This window comes from Arvicanthis niloticus, chromosome X, assembly GCF_011762505.2.
Source record: "Arvicanthis niloticus isolate mArvNil1 chromosome X, mArvNil1.pat.X, whole genome shotgun sequence".
Taxonomy (NCBI): Eukaryota; Metazoa; Chordata; class Mammalia; order Rodentia; family Muridae; genus Arvicanthis; species Arvicanthis niloticus.
This window is the reverse complement of record NC_047679.1, coordinates 81,659,099-81,683,201: the sequence shown is the minus strand read 5'-3', so window position 1 is coordinate 81,683,201 and position 24,103 is coordinate 81,659,099. Positions and strand designations below refer to the sequence as shown.

General features: G+C 39.9%; 1 protein-coding gene across 1 annotated transcript; it reads right to left on the bottom strand.

Annotated features, from left to right (window-relative positions):
* Positions 1–11,181: 11,181 nt before the first annotated feature.
* On the bottom strand, positions 11,182–13,174 carry LOC117694472 (transcription elongation factor A protein-like 3). The gene is made up of 3 exons (XM_034485396.1): positions 13,012–13,174; positions 12,383–12,449; positions 11,182–12,063 (listed from the first exon to the last, which is right to left on the bottom strand). Exon 3 carries the CDS (start codon positions 12,035–12,037, stop codon positions 11,438–11,440), a length of 600 nt encoding a protein of 199 aa, XP_034341287.1. The 5' UTR covers positions 12,038–12,063; positions 12,383–12,449; positions 13,012–13,174; the 3' UTR covers positions 11,182–11,437.
* Positions 13,175–24,103: the final 10,929 nt, after the last annotated feature.

Below are 24,103 nucleotides of genomic sequence, written 5' to 3'. Positions count from 1 at the left end.
CTGAAATTATTAAAGTGTTACTGACATATATTTCACAGATTTCCCTTCTTTGAATGAAAAAAATCTTAAGTTCTCAACCCGTATGTAATAAAATGTAATAAACCTCCTATAATATAATAAAAACCTCCTCAAAAATAGTAGAATAATTTTAGCTGTATATTCTAAGAATTGCATACCTTCACCATGTACATTTTGATGTACAAATGGAAGTTGCTCATTGGATTTGGTAATGACTTCCTCTGTATGTGAAATCATACAATCTTCTGCACTTCATATATTAGTATACTTGGTGCCTTACATAACAGCATGGAGAGTCAAAGGTAAAACAGAGGATGGGGGAAAGTGTTTGTAAGCCATATATCCAATACAGTGAGTGTCTCACAGGGTCTCTCTAACAGGCCCCAACCATTGCAAACACAGTGCCTGCAGGTCTTGCCCTTCCCACTTCCGTCTCCCCACTGCTAAATCGATAGATTACATTCAGGAAACTAGCCACCAAGGTCCGTTCCCTTTTTTGGACACTTATTCCTAACTCATTCCTGAGTCTCATCCACAAAGTCCAGCTATCAATCACTGAGGTCCAGCTATCAAACATCATTATTTGGCTGCACTGACTAAAATGCCCACTCAGGACCTACAAACCTATCATAGCACAGACTTCCCCATTTTCTCCTCATAAATGGCTCCCAATGAGACACCTGATGTTGTTTTTGCCTGATCCAGAGGCAGTCCCCTTCCCCCTGCTTGTCTCCTCTCTCCAGTCAATGAATGGCTTCTGTGCTGAGAGTTTGGTGTCTGGGTGTGTTCCGTGCAGACTCTGAGGTCCCTTTCAATGTCAATATCCAGAATGTATAAAGAAATTATCAACAGTAAAGACAGTATTGTAGGGCGTTTTGGGGGTGCCAGGATGGCTCAAGCCACTTTATCATGAGGTTGAGTGTGGAGAGGGTTGCAGGGGTTCATGCAATCAGACATCCTTGTAAGAGGGAGATGTCAAAGATTTTGAGGTGACACCAGCTGGAGCTGCCATCTCCCCATTGTGATCACATTTGGCTCAGACCAGCAATGTGATTTAAAAACTATGAATGAAGGACTTACGTACACATTTCTATAAGATATAATAATGGCCAATAAGCACAGGAAAATATAGTATCACTCAGAAAAGTAAATTTTCAAACTGCACCGTAGTTTGAGTCGTATTGTGATTTTGCTACTATACAGAAATAAAAATAAAAATCAAGAGCTCTGTCGAACACTCATGACACACCTATGAAGAAGGAAGACCAAAGTGTAGATGTTTTGGTCCTTCTTAGAAAGAGTAACAAAATACTTATGGAAGCAAATATGGACACAAAGTGTGGGATAGAAAGTGAAGGAGGGGCCGTCTGGAGACCATTCCACCTGGGTATCCATCCCATGTGCAGTCACCAAAGGTAGATGCTGATGTGGATGTCAGGAAGTGCATGCTGACAGAAGCCTGATATAGCTGTCTCCTTAGAGGTCTGCTAGAGTCTGACATATTCAGAGAAGGATGCTCACAGCTAACCACTGATCTGATCAAGGGGTTCCCAATGGAGAAGTTAGAGAGAAGACTGAACGAGCTGAAGAGGTTTGTGACCCCATGAGGGGAGCAATAGTACCAACCAACCAGAGCTCCCAGGATCTAAACCACCAGCCTGGGAGCACATAGGGAGGGACCTATGGCTCCAGCTGTATATGTAGGGGAGGATGGCCTTGTTGGGCATAGGTGTGAGAGGAAGTCCTTGGTCCTATGAAGGATAGATGCCCCAGTGTGGGGGAAATCTTGGGTGGGGAGATGGGAGTGGGTGGGTGAGTGGGAGCACATCCTCATAGAAGCAGGAGGAAAGGGGATGGGATAGGGGGTTCCTGGGTACGTGGGGGGGGAGTGGGGAAAGAGAATCACATTTTAAATGTAAATAAAATATCCAATAAAAATATAAAAAACAAAACAAAATACCACATACTAACAAGGTAAGGTCATCAAGGACAGAAGTACTCAGTTATAAAGTGAGTGAGTTATTTCTGTAGTGTAATGCACAGTATAGGGATTGTGACAGAAAGATATGTTGGTACACATTATGTTTGAAATGTCTTAAGAGACCAGGACCATATTCCTGTCACAAAGAGCTAACTTTAGGATTTGATTTGATGTATGTGGTTAGTAGCTCTAATCATTTCACTAAGTATGACATCAACTGTCTACACCACTTACATGTATACATTTCTACTCATCATTTATACAATGATAAAACTGAGAAATAAAATAGTGATTGAATATTAATTGCCATCAGTTTACACATTGGCAGTGGCATGCCTCATAATTCCTAACCAAGACAGAGAAGAACAGACAAAAGAAGCTGAAGTGAAATGTGTGTTAGTCCTTTTCACATACTCCCTGTGCTCACACCACCCGTGTGAGCTTAATTTCTTACCTATATCATTTTACAGGTGAAAACTCAAAGGATGGAGGCTAAAAGGATCTTAGTCATGATTGCACTGTCTGTGAGCAAAAGACCTTGAATTCATATCCACTATACTGTTCTGAACTGCGGAAAAATATCCTGAATTTGCTGATGAGTGAAGAATGAGTCAACAAAATAATGCACAGTAAAAGTAACTGTCACTATATGGCTGAATTTATTCAACACTAAAGAGAAACAAAATGGTTGTAACCTTGGCAAGAAAACACCCTTTGCAATTGGGGGACAGAAGTGGGTTTGAAAGGCCTTGGGAAGTTCAGAATTTTAACAGAAAAAGAAAAACATGTTTTGTTTCTTCAGAGTTATTGAGATGCATCCAGGAGATGAGTATGGGTTATAAGCATGAAAGAGCTGTTTAAAATTAAAACAATAGTTTTGTCTTTTGTCACATCCTCAACCACTCCTCTTAAGTCCTCTCCAACTCATCCCCACTTGTTTAACCCCAAAGTTCATGTTTTCTAATACAGTTTTCTACAATAGTGGACAATTGAAAAAATGGACAAATGTTTGGCAAAGGAATACTAATAATTCCTGAGATTTCATTTCAATGGCAGGGTGATGGTAGATCTCACAGACAATGCACAGAGAGATTCTCGCTATTGGGCAGTCAATGTGATGAGGAGCCCTGCTAAGGTTAAGGCTATCGAGGAGCTTTTGTATATTGCTCTTAGTAGGGGGAAGTGTAATGATGTGGTCTTTTGAGGTGATAAGTTGGATTATCTGCAGTCTCTGAGGGCAGATCAAAGTTCCTAAGAAAATGCAATCCTGACCTGTGTCACAAAGTCTTCTGTGTGTTTTTTGGTCACTTAAATAAAAATAAAAATACATTTTAAAAAAGATATCTATTACTCTATTTAGGCTACCACGGAAACTGCATGTGTGGGCATATATACCCATATATACTATATGCCCACACAAACCAATAAAAATAAACTCTTTAAAACAATGAAAAAGAGATAAAAAGTACTCTAATGGGTAACCCAATCAAGAAAAAAAAATATGGGAAAACAGGAATATGTGAGAGAAAGACAGAGAGAGATGGAGACGGAGAGGCAGAGAGAGAGAGAGAGAGAGAGAGAGAGAGAGAGAGAGAGAGAGAGAGAGAAAATGGGACAGCTAGAGAGAGCATAAGCACTGATGGGTATGGAAAAGAATGCATTGCCAGATACATGACTATAATCCATATAACCTGTTAACATAGCCTGGCACCACCATGCATAAAACTAGATTGCAATGTGGTTAAGTTATTCCTATAATTTCTCTTATCATATGTCTCATTCCTAATGGAGCTGTCCTGGTGTATTTTGGATCCCCAGATATCAATATGAAGCCATATACTTCATCCAAAGTTTTAGTATATGCAGAGGAGCAAATTTATATAACATTTACTTATATGACTACAGGAACCACTACTATATACATTTGGCTTCATTAATCAAGGTCCTGTTCCTTCACAGAGACCCAGCCTCATTCTAGAACAGGAAAGGAAACGTGGCCTGGATCTATAAATGGGACAAGACATTGCATTTTCCCACAGGAGCTGGATTTCCTCTACTCTAGCTAAGTACTTAGATTTACTTTGCTCCTATATTCATGTTTCTGCTGCTCTTTTAGATTTTCCCTTTTTATCTTGTTCTTAAGAATGCAATAGTCCGTGAGCCATCTCCCCAAATCCCTTAGGCCAGGCACTTGCATCTCTATTCCAGCCTTTCAATCCATTTCAACATGCATGAAAGCTATGGTTCTAGATGTTCAGTACTTCCACTCATTTTCCATGTTCTAGAATTTTCTCATCCCCATTTCTGCTAGAAAACCCAGTTACACAACAGTATATCCTTCTAACAGCTTCAAGTCTATGGAGAAAAAAATTGTAGTTCAGGGTTTCTATGTTGCCAATGCATGTCCCCATCTAGGGCACTCTTGTTTTTGTATGTGGAGTGATCTCTAGGTCCTCCCAAGGAATATAGTTCTCCACTGAGTATATCTGTTCTCATGAAAGAACTATTCAAGACCTTCTCTGAGGTTCTGGACCCATCAGTTTGTGGTTTGCCTTGGGGTTTCTTTTCTTTTTTTTTGTAAAAAAAAGAAAAACCCTGTATTTTAAAAATATTTATTACATTTTAATTTACTTATTGTGTGTGGGTAGATGTGCATCTATGTACTTGAATATACATGTTGTGCAACTCGTTTGGAAGTCAGTGAATAACCTGCAGTAGTTAGTTCTCTCCTCCCACAATGTGATTCATCAGACTCATTGATAAGCACTTCTACCTGTTGAGCCATCTCAGTAGCTTGACTCGCTTTATCTCAGTATCAGAGTCTGATACAAAGCCTGTCCTTAGAGAGAGCTGAGCAACAATCTAATGGAACACAAAAATATCCTTAAAAATGTAATAAGATGGGGAAAAAACAAACTTATGTCAACTTCCCATCATAAGGGTTATTGTCCTGGCTGGAGAATTTGATGAATTCCTTGATTCTCACTTTAAAAGACAGTATGTCCAATGAAATATTGGCTGGGTAGTATAGTCTTAGAGAACGTAATGAATTGTCCACCATCATGTGGAGTTCCACCACATGCCAGTGGTTCTTCAGCCTTCTTCCTGGCTGTGATTAATTTCTGCCTAAAGGACCCCTCATCTCTGTCCATGACTTCTTATGGCATACTGTTTAAGGGTTTCTATTTCTACATAAATGCCATGGCCCAGAAGCAAGTTGGGGAGGAAAGGGTTTGTTCAGCTTATACTTCCACATTGCTGTTCACCACTAAAGGAAATCAGGACTGGAACTCAAGCAGGGCAGGAACTTGGAGGCAGGAGCTGATGCAGAGGCCATGGAGGGATGCTACTTACTGGCTTGCTCAGCTTGCTTTCTTATAGAATGCAAGACTACCAGCCCAGGGATGGCACCACCCATGATGGGCCCTCCCACCCTTGATCACTAATTGAGAAAATGCCTTACAGCTAGATCTCATGGAGGCATTTCCTCAAGAAAGGCTTCTTTCTCTGTGATAACTCCAGCTCATGTCAACTTGACACACAAAACCAACCAGTTTCAGTTACTTGCTAAATCAGCTGAAACCTAGACAGTTCATTTGAACTCTTCTAAGGAACCTATGTGAGAAGTTTCCATGGATGCACATGGGAGGCCCATCTTGACTTCTTCAGGTCCATTGTCTCAACAGAATTCACCCATACTTTTCCTTTCTAGATGCTCATGGTTGGTGGTAAGAAGGCCTCATCATCCGAAGGTCACTGACTTCATACACACACACACACACACACACACACACACACACACACACACACACACACACGTTGGCTTAAAAAGAAAGTGTTGAAAACATCACATGTGTATACAGGGTCTAGATTTCAGTTGTCCGGGAGACTAGCTCAGGATTCTTGATGTAAACAAGGGGATCCAGGATCACCAGCCAGTTGTTTGTTCTATGTCAAAAGGCTGCTATGGTCTAAATTCTTAAGTCCTACAGTCACATGTTTGAGAATCCAACCTCACTGGCTTATCCTCATCTAATCATCCTAACTTAAGGGAATTAAAAAACAAAACAAAACAAAACAAAACAAAACAAAACAAAACTGGACTGTCTTCGGCTTATAGAAGGGACCCAATGCTAATAGAATAAGTTTGTTTCACTTGTCCCTTGTTGTGCTTTGGTTTACTTAAATGGTTATTTTTCAATATCAGATATTCATACCTTCTTAAATAGCAAAGAAGTCAGCAGTGGCAGAGGTAAGGTAATGTCTTAGTTATGGTACTCCCATAAGCCTGGCTTTTGCTACTTTCCAAATTCTTCTTGAAGCCTGCCCAGGGTTGTATTCCACCACTTCACTTAAAACTAGACCAGGACCTAGCCCTGTGACTCTATCCATTTTGACTGCAACACAGGCTATACTTCATGTGACATGGTATTGACATTTGTGCTTGACATAGTGACCTCCAGAGCTACTGTGGTATGAAGCCAGTGTCCTCTGTCAAAGTGAGAAGGGGATCCCAAAGTGGCTCCAATCCAATCTAAACCTTGGCCTTATCTCAGGACCAATCACTATCAAATGTAGGTTTCCTGATAAATTCATTTTTTTCCAGCAAATTTTTACTGATGATCCACATACCAGCCTTGGGAATCACGTATGTCTGTAAATATCTCTATGTCTCACTCAATATTTTCAGAGCTATGGGAGAGGTGTGTACATAAGAGCATAAAAGCAAACTGAGGAAGTATCAGGAGTATAAAAGGTGTTAGAAGAGCATCCAGGGTAAGAAGTGATACACTTCCCCCTGGACAGCTAGAAAGGGATGGGGGGAGGCATAGTCTTGGTCTCCAAGAGCAAGTGAGTTGATCAAGCCTTTGAAAGATACCACTTACTTTGCTTGCAGTATCTTTTATCCCATATGAGATTCTCTTGATGCAATATATATTCATATTATAATGAAACCACTTATTTTGGATAATGTTTATATACTAACAAAGTAATCTATTCAACAACAACAGATAATATAAAATAAAAATGTGAAAGAGAAAATTAATCTTATTACATGAAATCACTAGTTAATATCTCAACACATTTATTTGGTTCTCTACATAATGTTTATAAAACCATTATCATCCACGTACAAAGCTCAAATATTGTGTTAACTTCTTTCATGTAATTAATTATACTTCCTTGTCATTATTGTCTATAGATTCATAGGATTATAGAATAATTCACACTTGTTCAAGTATCATATTCTGTGAGACATTTATATTTCCACTATCAAGTTTTAATTCAATTTTAATTGGCATCTTTATTTATTTACTCAAAATTGAATGCCCAGAAAACTGATTGCTGTATCTTATGAAAAATTCACAACCTTTTTGTTACTTATTGTGCACAAAATATCTTCATTTATATTTCTGTTAGCAACGAAAGTTGCTTTTCTCTCACAGAGTCAACATTATATGCTGCATATAAAAAACAAAACCTTTGCCAATTAAAGATAAAAGGGAGAGACTATGTTGTTATTTGATTTTATTTTTCTTGGTTTCCAACTCAGTGAAGTTATTTTTAATGACATCTGTCATGTCTCCCTCTTAACTTTATAGCCTGTGCTAAAGACCAAAGGCAACATGATATTAAAATCCTATTCTGAAGCCTAAGCAAATGCCACTGACAACTGACTGTAACAAATGGCAAATGTCATTTGGCTTCCTTTGTCGTTTCTCTAACTGCATCAGTACGGATGTGTCTTTATTCCAGAGCTCAATTTAGAAACTATCAAGCCTTTTGTTTTTGTTCTCTCTTATGCCTCCACAGAAAATTAATCCTATCTAGTCATGTGTCTGCTCATCCCCATGCAGCCCCATGCATCTGCCTCCCTTTTTACTCCTAAGCTAGCCTTTGATGCACCTCTCTCTCAGCTATTCTCGCAGTGTTCTCTGGAATTTAAATCCTATGGCCAGGAAGCAAAAGCCCAAGCTCACTACCAGAAGGCTCTCCTCAGGTCTTCAACCACATGAACTGGGGTGTTCTGAGAGCACACATGAGCTTTCCTTTTACAAGTGGAGGGTGTTAGTCTCTACCTGCCACCATTTCTGGCATAGCTCAGGCTGGTATTCTGTCCTTTCTCTATCTCTGTCTTCTCCAAGTCATGATGTTTCCACTACCTATAAGATATCATTTGTTCTGAATTATTTCTTTGTTCTCTCCCAGCTCACTTTTCTTTGTCACTTCTTTTCCACAGAAATCTCATTACACCACAAGCTTAAACACTTTGTGCTTATATTTCCCTGTCTCCCAGTTCCTGTCCACAGAGGTATCTGTTTTACTTTTGGATTAAGAGCTGTGCTTTGGCATGAAATCATGAGATTAAAGCTGTAGTCTCTCTGATAAGTTCTCTTCAGTTCTTTCAGCTGTCTCTACAAGCTGAAGCAGGCTGGATCTGTGAGAAGAGACTTCTGTTGTTACCTTCATGTGCTTGTCCAGATGTGCTCTCCATGCAAAACATCAGTACAAATCTACTATTTCTTTCCAAAGGACTGGAGGAAGCATGGTAGTTAGACGGTCTGATTTGACATTTTGACTAATCTAACCAAGTGTCATTTTGGCTCCAAGTCTTGCTATTTGGAGATTAAGAAAGTCTCATACTAATCCCCTCTCTGTTTTGTCATCCCTTCCAAGCTACAAAGTCTCCTTTTCCTCTAGAACAACCTTCCCTATACCATAATAAAACCCTAGCCCAGGGCTCACATGGCTTTGCTGAAGTCAAAGTCAACATTGTGTACTTACTGAAGAAAGGACATGCAAGGATAAAATGGAGGACATTATCAAGCATGCCCGTATGCTCGGAGGGATTGTTAGAAGACAGTATCCCTTACCCTGCCAAGAAAGTCTTCATTTTAGGCAGAGAGATATGTGCTTGACTTCAACTTTTCCATCCTAGCACCTCTATCTCCCAGACTTTCAGTCTGCCAGTAATGCTTTTGTTCCTTTGTGAATCTGTGTTCCTGTAGCATACATAGAAGCTGCCCCTGGGTCATTGGATGACACATTTTTTTTAGTTGTTTGTTTCACTTGTCTTCTTGGGGCTGAAAGGTTCTACTCACTAAGCCTAGCAACTCTCCTTTGTGTGAATAAATGGATGTTCTTTAATAGTGGCATTTTTGACTGAACACTATAGCACTACTTATTGAGCCTGCAAAGCTCACGACACCCCAGTCATTTTGAGGCCATAAGCAAACCCCAGTAGGCATTTTTTTTGTTCAAATTTAGTTACAAAATTAGAGGCTAAACTTGGATAATCATTGGCGGTTTCTGATTTAGTCATTATTTACATTTTTGCAAAGTACCTGATACATGTCAGGTATTTGTGTTAGGTCCTAAAAATATGAGTACGATATGAATATGCTACACTTTAGGATATAAGGGGTTTGGTGCTTTGTTTCTTCATATTTTTATTCACAACCTAAAGTTTAAAATTTATCATAATTCCTGATGTACACACACATACACATTAATGATTCAAACATAAATTTCATAAAATGCTTCTCCCCTTACTTACTTGCAATGAAATCAGGTATTTCTTATTTCATTATTTTAGTCTATATTATATAGAAGCACTTTAGGTTTCAAACTATTGATTTTAAGATCTAATTTGTATTATCCTTGGTGTTTATTTTACCTTATGTATATATTTATACTTTCAGATTTATATTCCATGTAAAAGTGGCAATGGAGAAATTCATGAACCTCCTGTAAGCAGATTTTTCTCAAACTTCAAAGTGTCAAGGAATCCTCATTGGTATCTTGTTAAAATAATTTGTGTTTATGAAATAATTAAATTAATGAACATTCATGACAAAAAAAGTTCTAAATCATTGTACCTGAGGTAGAACCTGAGATTTTGAGATTCTGAGATTCTTCTGCTTCTTCTTAGCTCTCAGGTGATGTCGATGAATCTGGTTCATGGACTCTGTGCTCACTACTAAGGATTTAAAACACAAATATATTGATAGGTCTGAGGAGCTGCTAAGGTAAGGTTCTGTGAGGATTTCTTGAGAGTAAACTCAAACTAGGAAAGAAAATCTGCATGTAACACGTTAAAACACAAAGACAACATAACTGTTGTAGATATTTTTTTCCAGTGTAGCCTATAATATGTAAATATAGTGAAGATAATAGTTAAGTGTATACACAAATAATCAATGAAATATACACAGATGACCAGATGACCATTTTCTTATATGAAAAAATTAAAAAGGCATATATGAAAGTTCAAGAAAACCAAGGGAATATCCACAAGTAACTGAGAGCACTCCAAAGGGAGAATAAAGCTCTATTCCTTTGTATATGGATAAAAGATAGGTGAATTCTGGCTCACCAGTGACTCAAAGGAAGTGAGTAGTCACTAATGCCTTTATAACTATGTAGTACTGGGCCCAGGAGAAAGATTACAGTGCCCAATAGACATCACAAGGTTAGTACTTACCTTTGTGCCTGCGTACATATGAGACATAACTGCCCTTTTTCCCAGTGTCAAATTCTATCAATGTTCCTGCTACTGCATGGGAAGTGTTATAAGACAAATGTGCCCATTTCAAGATGACAAGACTGATTTTATAGCAAGGGATCTTTTAAAGTGGTAAGTTGATTCTTTTAGCTATGAGTGCCAGAGGCAATGTGAACTTTATATGCATAAAATTGTTTATGTCCTAACAACAGGCATTTTAAAATGCCATTGCCTTTCTAAGCTCATTCAAACAATTCAAAGTTCAATTGTTTGCCATATATTATTGTCACATTTTAGTTTTCAACATATTTGGTATATGGCCCATATTATTTTAGGAAAACAAAGAATTGAGTCAGGAAATGAAGGAAGTAAAGAAGGCCACAGGCAACCAAAAAGGGGACAGACATACGGGAGCTATAGAACGGGAGACACAGAAGTAAAGACAGCAGTGCCCAATGACAATGTGAGAAAGGACCCAGGACAGGCACACAGTACAGGAATGGCATGGGAGTTCCCAAGTGTCATGCAGTAAGACTAATATTTGAGTACATGTGAGACTTATTTAGGTTCATATTGCCAGCTGATCAGTGTACACACTTTCATAGTTTTCTTTGTGCACAGGTGCATTATGCAAGCACATTTATATTCTTACAAAAATAAACTGATACACTATCTGTGGTTCTGCAAAGTGTTTTGTTTATTCATTTTTACAATGTACCATGAACATATTTTTCATGCGCATGGGTGAAAATTTTGTACTAAAAGACAGAGAGCACTGTAGTTGGGTCAGAAGGCTGCTGGTAAGGACAGTGACACCTAAAGCAGAGTTTCGGCTGAAGGTTAAAGCACAGACCTGGCAAGTATCTACCAGGGAAAGCAGGGCCAGCAGTATTCTTTCTCCTCAGAGAGGTCAGAATTGAAGGCCAAAGGCATTAAAGGTAAGGGATGTCATGTAGGCCCCGCTGGCTCCGGCCTCCACTGCCCCTCACCCCCCTGACTCCCCGTTGGCCCCTGGGGACTAAAGCATCCTGTGCATCTCTTGGCACCCAGTGAAAACCACCCATTTTCTGCCTCTTCCTCAGCTCTTCCTGAGCCCGTGTCATATCTGCACACTCTCTCATCATCTCCTCACTGCTTACATGCCTGTCCTGTAAGTCCTCCTGGGAGTTCTTGGGAGAATCATCTGTCCCCCTATCTGTTTTTCGTTTTGCTTTCCTGGGCACATAATCCTCAGCAGGGCGCTTTTCTGCAGCCCGCGCCTCACTGGCTGACTTTGCCTGGGAATCAGTCTTGCTCTCCCCTTGGCGCTTGCCCTCCCCGTCAGACTTTCCCTGCTTCTCTGGCTTCCCTTCATCTTGCCCCTGCTCATCTGGCTTTGCCTCCTCCTCTGGCTTGCCCTGGCGTGCTGGCTTTGCTTTCTTGTCCGGCTTCTCTTCCTCGTCTGACTTTTCTTCATCTTCAGGCTCTACTTCATCTTCTGGCTTTCCCTCCTTTTCCAGCTTGCCTTCGTTTTCACCGCGGAGTTCTTCCATGTCAAGATTTCCCTCCTTTTCCTGTCCTGGGGGTAAAAGTGGGGAAATGAGGCAAAGAAAAGAAGAAGAGACTGGGACACCTGACAGAATACAGGCTCGTTAAAATCTGCCTTTGCATTTGGCACTTTCGAGGGGTCCCGGGTGGCTGTCCCAACCCACCAAGTATGTCATAGGCTTGCACCCCTCCTCCACCCTGAGACAGACATGCCATGCCAGGTCCTGCCACCTTCTTGGTGCTCCTTCAGGGTGGCAAGCTCTGCATGTGTGTTATATGGAATAGCTTGGGGGAGGGGGGACAGGCAGTGGGGCCCCAAATCCTACCCCATTTTGTCATCATTCACTTACCTGCAGGGATCCTGGGCAGGTCGACCCTCCTTTTCAGATGTCACAATGCGCTGGGAACAGCAGAGACCTACAGACAGGACACAGGGGCAGTGGCTGAGTGGTCAGTGGATGCACAGAGACTGTGGACCTGTCTGGCAGCTCATATTCATCATCCAACCTTTTCCTCCGCCCCCCCCCCCAACCGCCCCCTCCCGCATACCCAAGCCGCCATTTCTTTTCAGGCCTTGGGCACCAAATCCGGATGCTTTCCCAACTCCTTTTTACTCTGCGTTCCCCCGCTTGGACTGTGGACGTAGCCTGCCCCACCTCCACCCTCTTTTGGTCCGGGTCAGTTTGTCTTCAGAGCCTATAGTGTGCGTTCACTTCAGAATGCATCTGTCTATGTCTCACCGTCGCATTGCGGGCCCCTCAACCCCTCCTGCCCTAAAACGGATTAGGAGTGGGATGAGGGAAGGGAGCCGCCTGCGGGGGGTCCTCCTTCCTCCCTCTTCTTGCCCGGTCCGCTGTGTCCCCTCCTTACCCATCTCCCGGATCCCTTCCCCCTCCCCTCCTGCTGCTGCTGGTTCCAGCTGCCACCCCCTACTACCCCTGCTCTGCTCTGCTGGCAGAGCCAATATTTAAGTACTGACCTGAGAAGACCCAGGACAGGCCTGTGTGCCTTCTCGAGGCTCACAGTAACCAGGACAGCTCAAGGAAATGGTGCTGCGCAAATGCGGGTGTTGGGCACAGGTATCCGCAGCAGCAGCAGCAGCAGGACTAGCTGGCGCGGGGGCTGGTGCCCACGTGGGCACCAAGCCAGTCACGTGAGCAAAGCGTCACCCTAGCTAAATCCACCCCCCCCAATTGTCTCCCCATCTCCCATCCCCGGAGAATCTGGGTAGCAATGCCCAGTTAGGGGGAGTGTGGAGAAAGGGGAGGAGTGGCCAAGGAAAGGAGGGGAAGGTTTCCTGACTCCAAGAGGTTAACTCGCTGTCTTCTCTGAGAACCCCTGTGAGATGCCCATTCTCACTATTTGTGACAGCCTAATTAGAGGGGGTAAGCGGCTTTTCCAAGAATGCTCAGCTCCTGAATCCCGAATGCAACAGATCTACGTAAGTACAGAGCCTGAGGATGGTACCCTCCATGAAGCGAGTTTCCACTTAGAGGGCTGCTGTTCTCAGGTCTCTGTCCTCAGTTCATTTGGTGTTCCCACTCCCTGGATGATCTCATTCTTATTCATTTCCATTTAAATACCAGCATCTCCACTGTAGTCCCTCTTCCACCTCAAGCCTGCCTCAGCAATTGGCTACTGGATATAACTGCTCCATTGACTGTTCAGAACTTCGTTCAGAGTCCATGTACTGCTTTCATTAGCTTAATTCTATCTCGTTTGATCTAAGTCCATACTGAAAATGAACCCCCCAATATTTAGTTTGTTTCTATTAAGGAAGAACGACATGCAATTAATACAAAAGGCATTAAAATATTTTCAATGTAGACCTTACACAAGCATCTTCATAACCATTAGCTTCTGAGTCCTATGATTGACTTCTGCATGTTCTTTCCTTTCTCACATTTCTCTTTCTTTCTCTTTTTAAAGGTCTCACTATGTAGTCTTGGCTGACCTAGAACTCAAAATATGAACCAGATTGATCTTGAACTCAGAAATTCACCTGAACCTGCTTCTGGAGCCTTGGGATTAAAGACCATTTTCAAAAGACACTATTTAGCACCAGTCATCATTGTCCTCCTGTTTTACAATCTTTCTTCCACCTCTTCTGCGATGACCCCTGAAACTTAGGGAAGAGGGGAATGATACAGATAACTCATTTCTGCTGAGCAACTCAGTTACTCCCTGTACTTTGAGATTCTCCGTATTAGTTCCACCCATGGCACAAAGGTGTTTCTCTGATGAGACATAAGTTCTCTAATCTATGATTATAAAGAGTACTCAGAAGGTTTGATATTATGCTCATTTAGGAAAATATTAGCATTATCAGTAGGTTCTATCCCAGGGCCTAGGGCCTCCCCAGCTTCTGGTTCTTGCCGAGATTTTAGGGTACAAGGTATGAATTTCTTCTTGTGGAGTTGGCCTTAAATCTAATTAGAAGGTTGTTGGCTACCCCCTACAACCTTCATTCTACCATTGCACATCTGGACATATGTTGGTGGGCTAGTTCTTATTATAGATGGCAGGGTTCACAGCTGAAGAAATCCACTGATAACTTCCCCCCCCCCAGCAGCCTGCCTAACTACCATGAGCATACCCAATCTCATCTTTTCCTATTTTTTCATACCCCTCCATTTTAATCAACCCGCATTCATTTCCTCATCTCCACCACGATCCACTCCTTCACTTATTTGAATATTTACACCCTTAGTCAGCCCCCTTTTGACCTACATTTTATCTATAGTCTAAGATCCTCCCTCCTTAAAGGCAACACCCCTCTCCCACTGTTCCCTTTCCTGTTTCCACAGATACTCATGTTGAACAGTGTTGAAAGATAACAAGGGGGGCGGGAAAGGAGATATCATTTGAAATGTAAATAAAGAAACTATCCAATAAAAAAAGAAAAAAGAAAGAAAGAGAGAGAGCACAGATAGCCTGAAGTGTTTTTTGGTTTTGGCCTGAGTTGCCCCACTCACCATACTTTCTTGAAAATTTCATACATTTGTATACTGTATTTACATGATTTATATCTCCCCCTCTTGTTCTCTAACTCCTCCCTAATACCAACTACTGATTCTTGGATTTAGGACCTCTTTTTTTTCTAATTTATTAATCATATCACTCACTTAAGTAGCAAACCCCAAACAATTATAGTAATAATGGAGAAGCACAAATATGCCAAGAAACAGGGAAAAGTGAGCCACAGAGATCACAAAAAGGAATACAACAATCTACATGAGCACACACACACACAGACACACACAGACACACACAGACACACACACACACACACACACACACACCTTGCTGAGTCTATTTAGTGTCACTCTTATATACATGAGTTTGGGGCTGACAACCTACCTGGGATTAAGGCTCATCCCTGGAGAAAACCAATAGCCCTAACCCCAGCAGCCATTGACTACCTGTAGCTCTTCATCTAGTAGTGGGCTTTGTGAAATTTCTTTCACCCTCATTTGCATGTCAGCTTGTGTTGTCATTTTGCAATGTTTTTTAGACCCCTTAAGCTGTTGGTATTCATGAGTGCAGCATCACTGTCATGTATAAAAGATACTGTCTCACAGCAGGCATCTTGGTCCTCTGGCTCTGAGAATCTATCTTTTCACCCCTTAGATGTGACAGCTGTGTTGTAGATGGACATATTGGAGCTAAGAGACCCACAGTCACTTCATTGCATTTTGATCAGCTGTGGAACTTTGTAATAGTTTTGATCTGCTGCGGAAAAAAAAAAAAAAAAGAAGCCTCAAAATGAGGGGTAAGAGCTGTAATTATCTTTGGGTATAAGAATACATGTTTACAATACAATTAGAGACTATATTGATTTAGGACAAGAATAACAGTAGTTTTCCTCTAGGATCTATGACTTCTCTAGCTACTTATAGTTAGTTGGCTAGGATTATAGTACCATGGCAGGTTCAAAGTCCCCAGTGGAGGAGTTAGAGAAAGGACTGAAGGAGCTGAAGGGGTTTGCAACCCCATAGGAAGAAAAACAGTATCAAACAGCCAGACACACCCCCCCCCATAGCTCCCAGGGACTAAAACACCAACCAAAGAGTGCACATGGAGGGACCATGGCTCCAGCTGCATATGTAGTAGAGGATGGCCTTATCTGGCATCAATGGGACAAGAGGGTCTTGGTCCTATGAAGGCTCGATGCCCCAGTTGTAGTGGAATTCAAGGGCAGGGAACTGGGAGTGGTTGGAGGAACACCATCATAGAATCAGGGGGAGGAGGGATGGGATAGGAGGTTTGTGGAGGAGAAACTGGAAAGGGGGATAATAATTGAGATGTAAATAAATAAAATAACCAATTAAAAAAACCCTTTGGTCCCATGAAGGCTGAACACTGAGTAGGGGGGAATCTGAGGGTGGGGAGGTGGGAGTGGGGGGTAGGTGGGGGCACACCCTCATAGAAGCAGGAGGAGGGGGGATGGGATAAGGGGTTCCTGGGTGGTGGGGAATGGGGTAAGGGGATAAAATTCTAAGGGTAAAAATTATATTCAAAAAAGGGGAGAAAAGAAAAGCAGTTAGAACCAACATCCTTAATAAAATGTCAGCCCTCTAAAAAAATTATCTTGATACTAAAATTTGTTATGAGAATTGTACATTACAGAACACACAGCCTTGGTGTATCTACTCATCAAGCAAGCTGAGCAGACCTGCTCAAACCTCTGAGGTCCTGGAATTCCAACTGGATTCAGTGAAGACACAGCATCAGAGGCTTATCGATTTACTCTTCCCCCCACCCCTCTTCTAATATTTCAACGCCTGTAATCAGCTTGAAGAAGTTAATGAAGAGTCAGCGCCCCTATTCCCTGGGCTTGGGGACTGAGCTGGTTAATATTGGGCTGTCTTTTTTAGGGAGAAGTAGTGGTTTTGTTGGAACAGGGAGGATTAGCTAGGACTTAATGCATAGCCATAACCTATTGGTAGAAATCTGTATAATTATTATCAAGATGAAGTTATAATTTCTTAAATGGTACAAAATTTACTTTGATTTCAAATTTAAAGTTTTCTTTGGTACGAGCTTTTTATTTACATAAAAGTGAGATGAATATTGATACTCTCATAGGCATAGTGCCTGTATAACACATTTAGGAATACAAGGCTTAGATCTGGTCCTTCTTTAACTCTTTTAACAGATTTGAGATGGTTAGCCTGTGAGTTAAGGGACTATAGCAAATTCATGGCTTGGAGTTTATTGTTAGGGTGTTTTCTATATTTTATTTAGAAATAGCTGAGTGGAGTTAGCAGACAACAGTCCAGATTACCTTACATGGATAGTTGGTTTTCAAAACATCAGAAGTCCACAGGATTGATGTGACAAACATTTCTGAATTAATGTTCACTTTGATTAGAGACCTGTCTGCTCCTGACAGCTTCCTGTATTGAACTCTAAGAAGAAATTGAGCATCCTTGGAGTTACTCCAGTTGTGGTGAGACACCTACTAGACAAGAATTGCCTCTTTCCTTCTACAGACAAATTACTGTCCAGAAAAGGACACACTTGCAGAATAGTCGACTGATTATATATGCCTAGACAGAGTAATCAGCCCTTAATAATCCTGCATCACTAAGATCTGTCAGATGACTCTGGGCCAGAAGGCTGAAGATTTGATGCTCCAACGTTCTGTAGTATAGGGGCTGTCCAGGTGTTCAGAGGTCTCTATAAATTGGCTAAGTTTTAGAAGCGATTCTTTGTGCTTCCCATAACTTCAGTTAACTCAGTCATTCTGGATTTCTGACAGGGTTGAAAACTTATAGTCTCATAGCCAATCCTGGATATTTACCTTGAGAGAAAAGATTTGAGTGGATGGTTTTCAGCTGACATTTATTCTAAAGCCAAGGAAAAAGCCAGGTTCAGAACTAAGTGTTTTAGTTAGGATAGATGACAGAGGTTCTGGTTAGTCAACAAAATGATGGACTGGGTATTAGGACTATCTTGTACCTCACTGGTTCAAATTGGCATAATTATGCTCTAATTGTATTGTGAGAGAAAAGTTTTATTTTAACAGGAAGGGTGATATGTAGGAGGAACAAATGTGAGAGGGGTACCGAGAGGAAGAGAAGGAGTAAGGAGAGGAGGAGAAGAAGGAGAGGAGAAGCTAGGTGATGAGAGAGAGAAAGAGAGGGGGGGATATGGAGGCAGTTGTTCATGTGTCTCCACCAGTCAAAGATAGTTGATATATCTAGGCTGGGTATTAGGTTACACTTCTGATTGAGCATTACCAAATGTCGTCATCTTCTTCTTCTTCTTCTTCTTATTATTATTATTATTATTATTATTATTATTATTATTATTATTATTATTATTATCATTATTATTGTTTTTCGAGACAGGGTTTCTCTGTGTCCTGGCTGTGCTGGAACTCACTCTGTTGACCAGGCTGGCCTCGAACTCAGAAATCTGCCTGTCTCTGCCTCCCAAGTGCTGGGATTAAAGGCGTGCGCCACCACTGCCCGGCGTCAAACTTATAAGGCCTTTGATTAACATTTTTAAAAAGTGTATAAAAGCAAAAAGAAAAAAGGGGCATGGGATAGGGGTTTTCTGGGGGGGGGATGGGGAAAGGGGATGGCATCTGAAATGTAAATAAAATATCCAATAAAAAAAACCCTACCAAAGTTCAATAAGACTATTGGTTTCTCCTAAGTTGTAAGTGCTGCTATTGCACCATTGAAATAAATAGCTGGCCATTGTTGTGGTTTCATTATTTTTAATATGAAGTCAATTTTATATCGAGTTTTTAAAATTAAATTGAATTTTACCATAAGTCTTATGAATATGTTCACTGATTTTATCTCACTTGTTTGGTAAAATTTTAGATAACCATTTTGTTTATGTGTAGATATTTGAAAGTATCCAAAATTCTCCATGTCTTTCTATATTTTATTCTGTTTTCTCTTTCTTATATTTTTTTGAAAAAACATTTTGAAAAAAATGTTATGTAGAATAGAAAAATTCATACTTCCAGAAAAAGAAGTGGTTATTAAACTTATAGGAAGAAGAAGATGAAGAATGAATAGAGACTTGATTTTTTTTAAACAGGTAAAACTTTCAGTTTTGACAGAATGAAATTTTTGGACATAGATATTGATATAATTTTTGTTAACATTGTGAATATTCTTAATGCTTCTGAAGTGTATGACTAAGATGTAAATTTTTAAATTTCTTGTGCTTTCCACAATAGAACTATTCCTCCGTTAACAACTTATACAGTACAGTACAACAAAATATTGTGTAACTACTTTGGCCTAGTTCAGTCTAGGTCCAAAATATTGTTATTGCTCTAAAGCAAAATTCTAGCAAAAAAATCTCTGAATCATAAAGTAATTTCTCCCTTTCTCCCAGGTCTCCAAAGTCACCCATCTGTGTTTGACTGGGTACTATAGTCCATTGGTGCTACTATAATAAAATAGCTCTCACTAGGCGGCTTAAATTACAGAAATAGGTTTTTTTTTTTTTTTTTTTTTTTTTTTCGGTTTTGCTAACTCAAAGTATAGCAGAAGTAGTTTAGGTTTTCCTCTTTAAAATTGCTGAAAATGCCTCTCCCTACAGGCGCCAATTTTGAGACTGGGCCTCATGATTCAGTCCTACCTAGCCTGAATTCACAGAGATCCATTGCCCTCTGCCTCTTGAATACTCAAATGAAAGGCACAGGCACATATTACCATGCCCAGCAACAGCTGCCTTTTTATTGTGTCAGCACATGCTCTTATTCTCTGTGTGAATAGTTACATTTCTTCCTTTGTAGTGAGCCCTTCACCAGGAAAACCCCCAAAGTCCCTGTATCTAGCTTAGTACCCATAAGCAGAACATCAGGACCTATTACAGTGCCATATGGAGATCTGTGGAGCTAGTATAGAGAACTATATTCTGTCAAACAGAATTTCTCACTGGATAAAACTGCCTCAAGCCACAAGTACATCACAGAAGTATGCAGATAGTTGCAGCATGCATCTTAATCTGCCCTCTGCTTCTTTAAGTTCCTGATGGGACACTGTTGCAGCATTGCTGGCTGCAGTACAGCTTACTTTAACTCTCCCACAAACTAAGATACAATACAGCAAGAGTCACTAAGCCACATGCAAAAAAATTACATGGAAATAAGTCCTAAATCATTGCTTAGAAACAGTGAGATTTTCTCCATTATGAAGTTCAGCACCAGAAAGAATGCTGTACAACTAACCATAGGTCAGTGATTGTAGGTAGATAAGCACCAGATGTAGGCTTGCAAAGATGAACTACTTTTAAAAAGAATTTTACCAGATGTTTCTGACTAATACATTAACTGCAAAATTGTTTCAGATTTGGAGTTCAGTTCTGGTCTTCATGTTCCTGCCTTGAGTTCTTGCTTTGATTTCTCATAGTAATGGATTGTGTCCTGAGAGTTGTAGATTGAAAGAAACCGTTTCTGCTCCAACTTGCTTTCAATGATGTTTTATCATAGCAATAGAAACACCAGATAAGACATAAAGTAAACAAATAAAATACAAAAAAACCATTTTAAATTAAAAATGAGGGGCTGTGGGGAGGAGTGAACTCCAAGTTGTGTTTTTAAAAAAAATTTTTTTTTAATTTTCTTATTCCTCATCCTCTATCTTTATGAGTTCTGGGGGAAAATGGGCTGCAAGAATTTCACTTTTAGTATTTTTTTCTTCTTTTATTTTCACAACCAATATCATTATTATTTCAAAGTAACTTTTTTATAATGAAAAAATATTTTTCTCAGCCTAATTCTAATCAACCAACAAAAAATTTATAATGATGATAAGCCCTTAGAAACAGTGATCACAGGAGTGTTCACAGAACTTTGTTTAATGCCTTGCTTGTTCTTTGACTATTTGTGTTTATTGTCTTCCTTGTTCCTTGACTATTTGCATCTATTGTATTGCTAGTTCCCCAACCTAGACCTGACCTTAATACATGCATGTAATTAAAATGGTACTAAAGCAAAAAGGAGGAGGGGGATGGGACAGGGGGTTTCTAGCGGGGGGGGGGAATGGGGAAAGGGAATGGCATCTGAAATGTAAATAAATAAAATATCCAATAAAAATAAAAAGATCAAATGGCAGTACTAAGACCTTAACTATCAATAAATGTAAATCATAAATGTAAATGATGAAATTCTTAACAAAAATAGTAAAAGCTAACATATTACAACAAAAAAGACATTAAAATAATCTGTCTAAAGGGAACTCATGTCACTTTTAAGACATACACATGCTGACAGTTTAGGAATGGATAAAACTCACATAAATTGAATCCAAGTGAAAAAGAAGTAAACATGCTTATATAAAATCATCTTAATTGCTTATGTTTAATGTAATCTCTTGGTTAACTGGACTTAATTTATATCTGGAAATGTATTCCATTATTGGAAAAATGCAAACTTGCTACATCAAGGTTCCATAAAAAGGTGCAACACCTACTTAGCTGATGGACCTTATTTTCTCAAATAATTATTTTAGCAATGTCACCATGAATATATGAACTTAAACATCGCCAACTGTACATATGTGTTAAAGGCTGCGGAATAAATGAGAAGGCAGGCTGAGCCATCCAGTAAGCAGCCATCCTCCATGGCCTCTGCATCAGTTTCTACCTCCAAGTTACTGCTTTGAGTTCCTGCCCTCACGTCCCTGGATGATACACTAAAGGCTGTAAGATGAAATAAACTCTCCTCTCCAAGTTACTTTGGATCACACTAGAAACCCTAACAAGGACAAGCCTGCAACAACCATCTCAATTTTACTAGTTTTCAACCTTCCTCTGGATTTGAAATATATGACGGCCTGCTAATTCAATGATAGTGTATATTTGGTATCATGCTTTTAACATTTTTAACTTTATGTATATGGGCATTTTGCCTGCATTGTATCTGTGCACCATATGTGCACAGTGTCTGTGGATGCCAGAAAAGTCTATTATATCTCTGGAAACTACAGTTATAGATGGTTGTGAGCAGCTGTAAGGCCCACACAACTGATCTCATGAACCAGGCTGTGGGGCATGGGAGATTAAGAGAGACAGACACAAGTAACAAAAACAAAAGTGTGATCAGTTAGATGCACACTCTCTGATGGAGATCTACTAGCATCCCAGAAACTTAGTATCTTTTTGGGGGAATGGAATTTCCCTGGATTAGTGAACAATGCTGCTTCCAGTATTCTCTGTTTTTTTTTTTTTTTTTTTTTTTTTTGTTTGTTTTTTTTTTTTTGTTTTTTTTTTTTTTTTTTTTGTTTTTTTTTTTAATGGAAATCATAGTGCAAGACATGGGGTACATGCCTACATTATTTGTTAGGCAGTACCCAGAGGTCTCCAAAACAAAACAGATCATGTCAATTGCCTTGGTTACTGACCAAAACCACATGGTAAGTTTCTATTACTGAAAACACCAAAATTTGGCTATAGGACATAAACAAATAAATCTTGAACAGACCTGAAAAGTTCCTCCCTGATTGCAAGATTTCATAGTATTGGGAGGTGCTATGTAGGCTGATGGGGGAGAAAAGATATCAGTGGTCTTATGTAGCACTAGATCATGAAGGCATATCAACCTGCCAGGGAAGAGATATTCATTAGTGGTACGACTGTTATGGAAATCACTATCTACTTTCTGATTGGCTTTGAGGCTTGCTCCACAGAAGGAAAATTCATACCTAATACTATAATCCCGATCAAAAGACAATAGCTTAATGGGGATGGATCATAGGGCCTAAGGTAGAACTTGCTATTGTTACGTGATTATACTGTCAGGTTATATCCTAAATATTTGTTTTTGGTACCATATAGTTGGACTATGCATAATTTTGGGTGGAGGTTCTTATTTGCAGTGGCAGAGGTTAGTAGTGAGACTCCTAAGTGGTTTACATGATGATAATATGTGACTGTTAGGTTCCAAGTGAGAAATCTTTATCAATATTCCCTAACCTCTGTCACTGAGGCGTAGTGAGCAATACAGAAGATGAGGTACAAAACATTAGTAATCAGAGGCTGGGGAACAGTACTGTGAAATTTTGCTTTCTGGATGTGACACACTCACCACACTCAAGGATTCACAGCATCTGTGGTTACCTGCCTAAGACCTACACAAGATCAACTCAGCAAAAAATCTGCCATGGATTGGGTAGATTGGTAACTTCCAGAGGAAGGAAAATTATTCTGTTTTGAGATGTGGCCACTGGTAGGTTTTTGATGCTCCAGCAGATGGTTCCTGGTCATATACATATTAGCAACACTAAGTCACTTAGTGCATTATAAAAGAAGAAGGAGAAGGAGAAGGAGAAGGAGAAGGAGAAGGAGAAGGAGAAGGAGAAGGAGAAGGAGAAGGAGAAAGAAATGAATTTGGGAAGGGGATCATGTTGGCAGGAGTATAAGAGGAGTTGAGGAGTCAGAATGGGGAATCATATTTCATTGTATACATATGTACAATCCACAAGAATAAAGAAAAATAGTCACAAAGGCTGAAACAATCTAAACAAAATGTGCCAACAGCTACATTAAATAGAAAATTTTCAATTTGTATAAATAAATATATATTTCATATACACAATGCATACCATATGAACATTCACACCTTTAAATGAGATAATACATCATTTGCCTGAATTTAAGCCTGCTGTATTAACTTTAAAAGTGGTAATACATATCATCCCATGCAAGTTGTTGAAATGCCCTGCTGATGGAAGAAACTTAGAGACTGAGGCAAAATTAAATTTCCAGCCATAAACTAGAACATCAAAAGAGTCATCATGACAAGTACACCAAGAAATTTTAAGTTGACGCAGAAGGAGTATATGATTATTGACCTAAAGTTTTAAGGCAAAAGGCAAAACTCATCATACTGACTATAAGGAGAGAGATTCCCTGTAAAACACATAGGTTTCATCTAGACTAAAGCTTGTTAAATTTTCTCTTTAAGTCTATCATCTCCTTTCATAAACTTTTCTATATCATCTGCTCCTCCATTTATCATATCAATATTATCAGCCTATTTGGCACATCCACTCCAAAATCCTGCACCAGCCTCTCTGGTACCTAGACCCCTTCTTAAA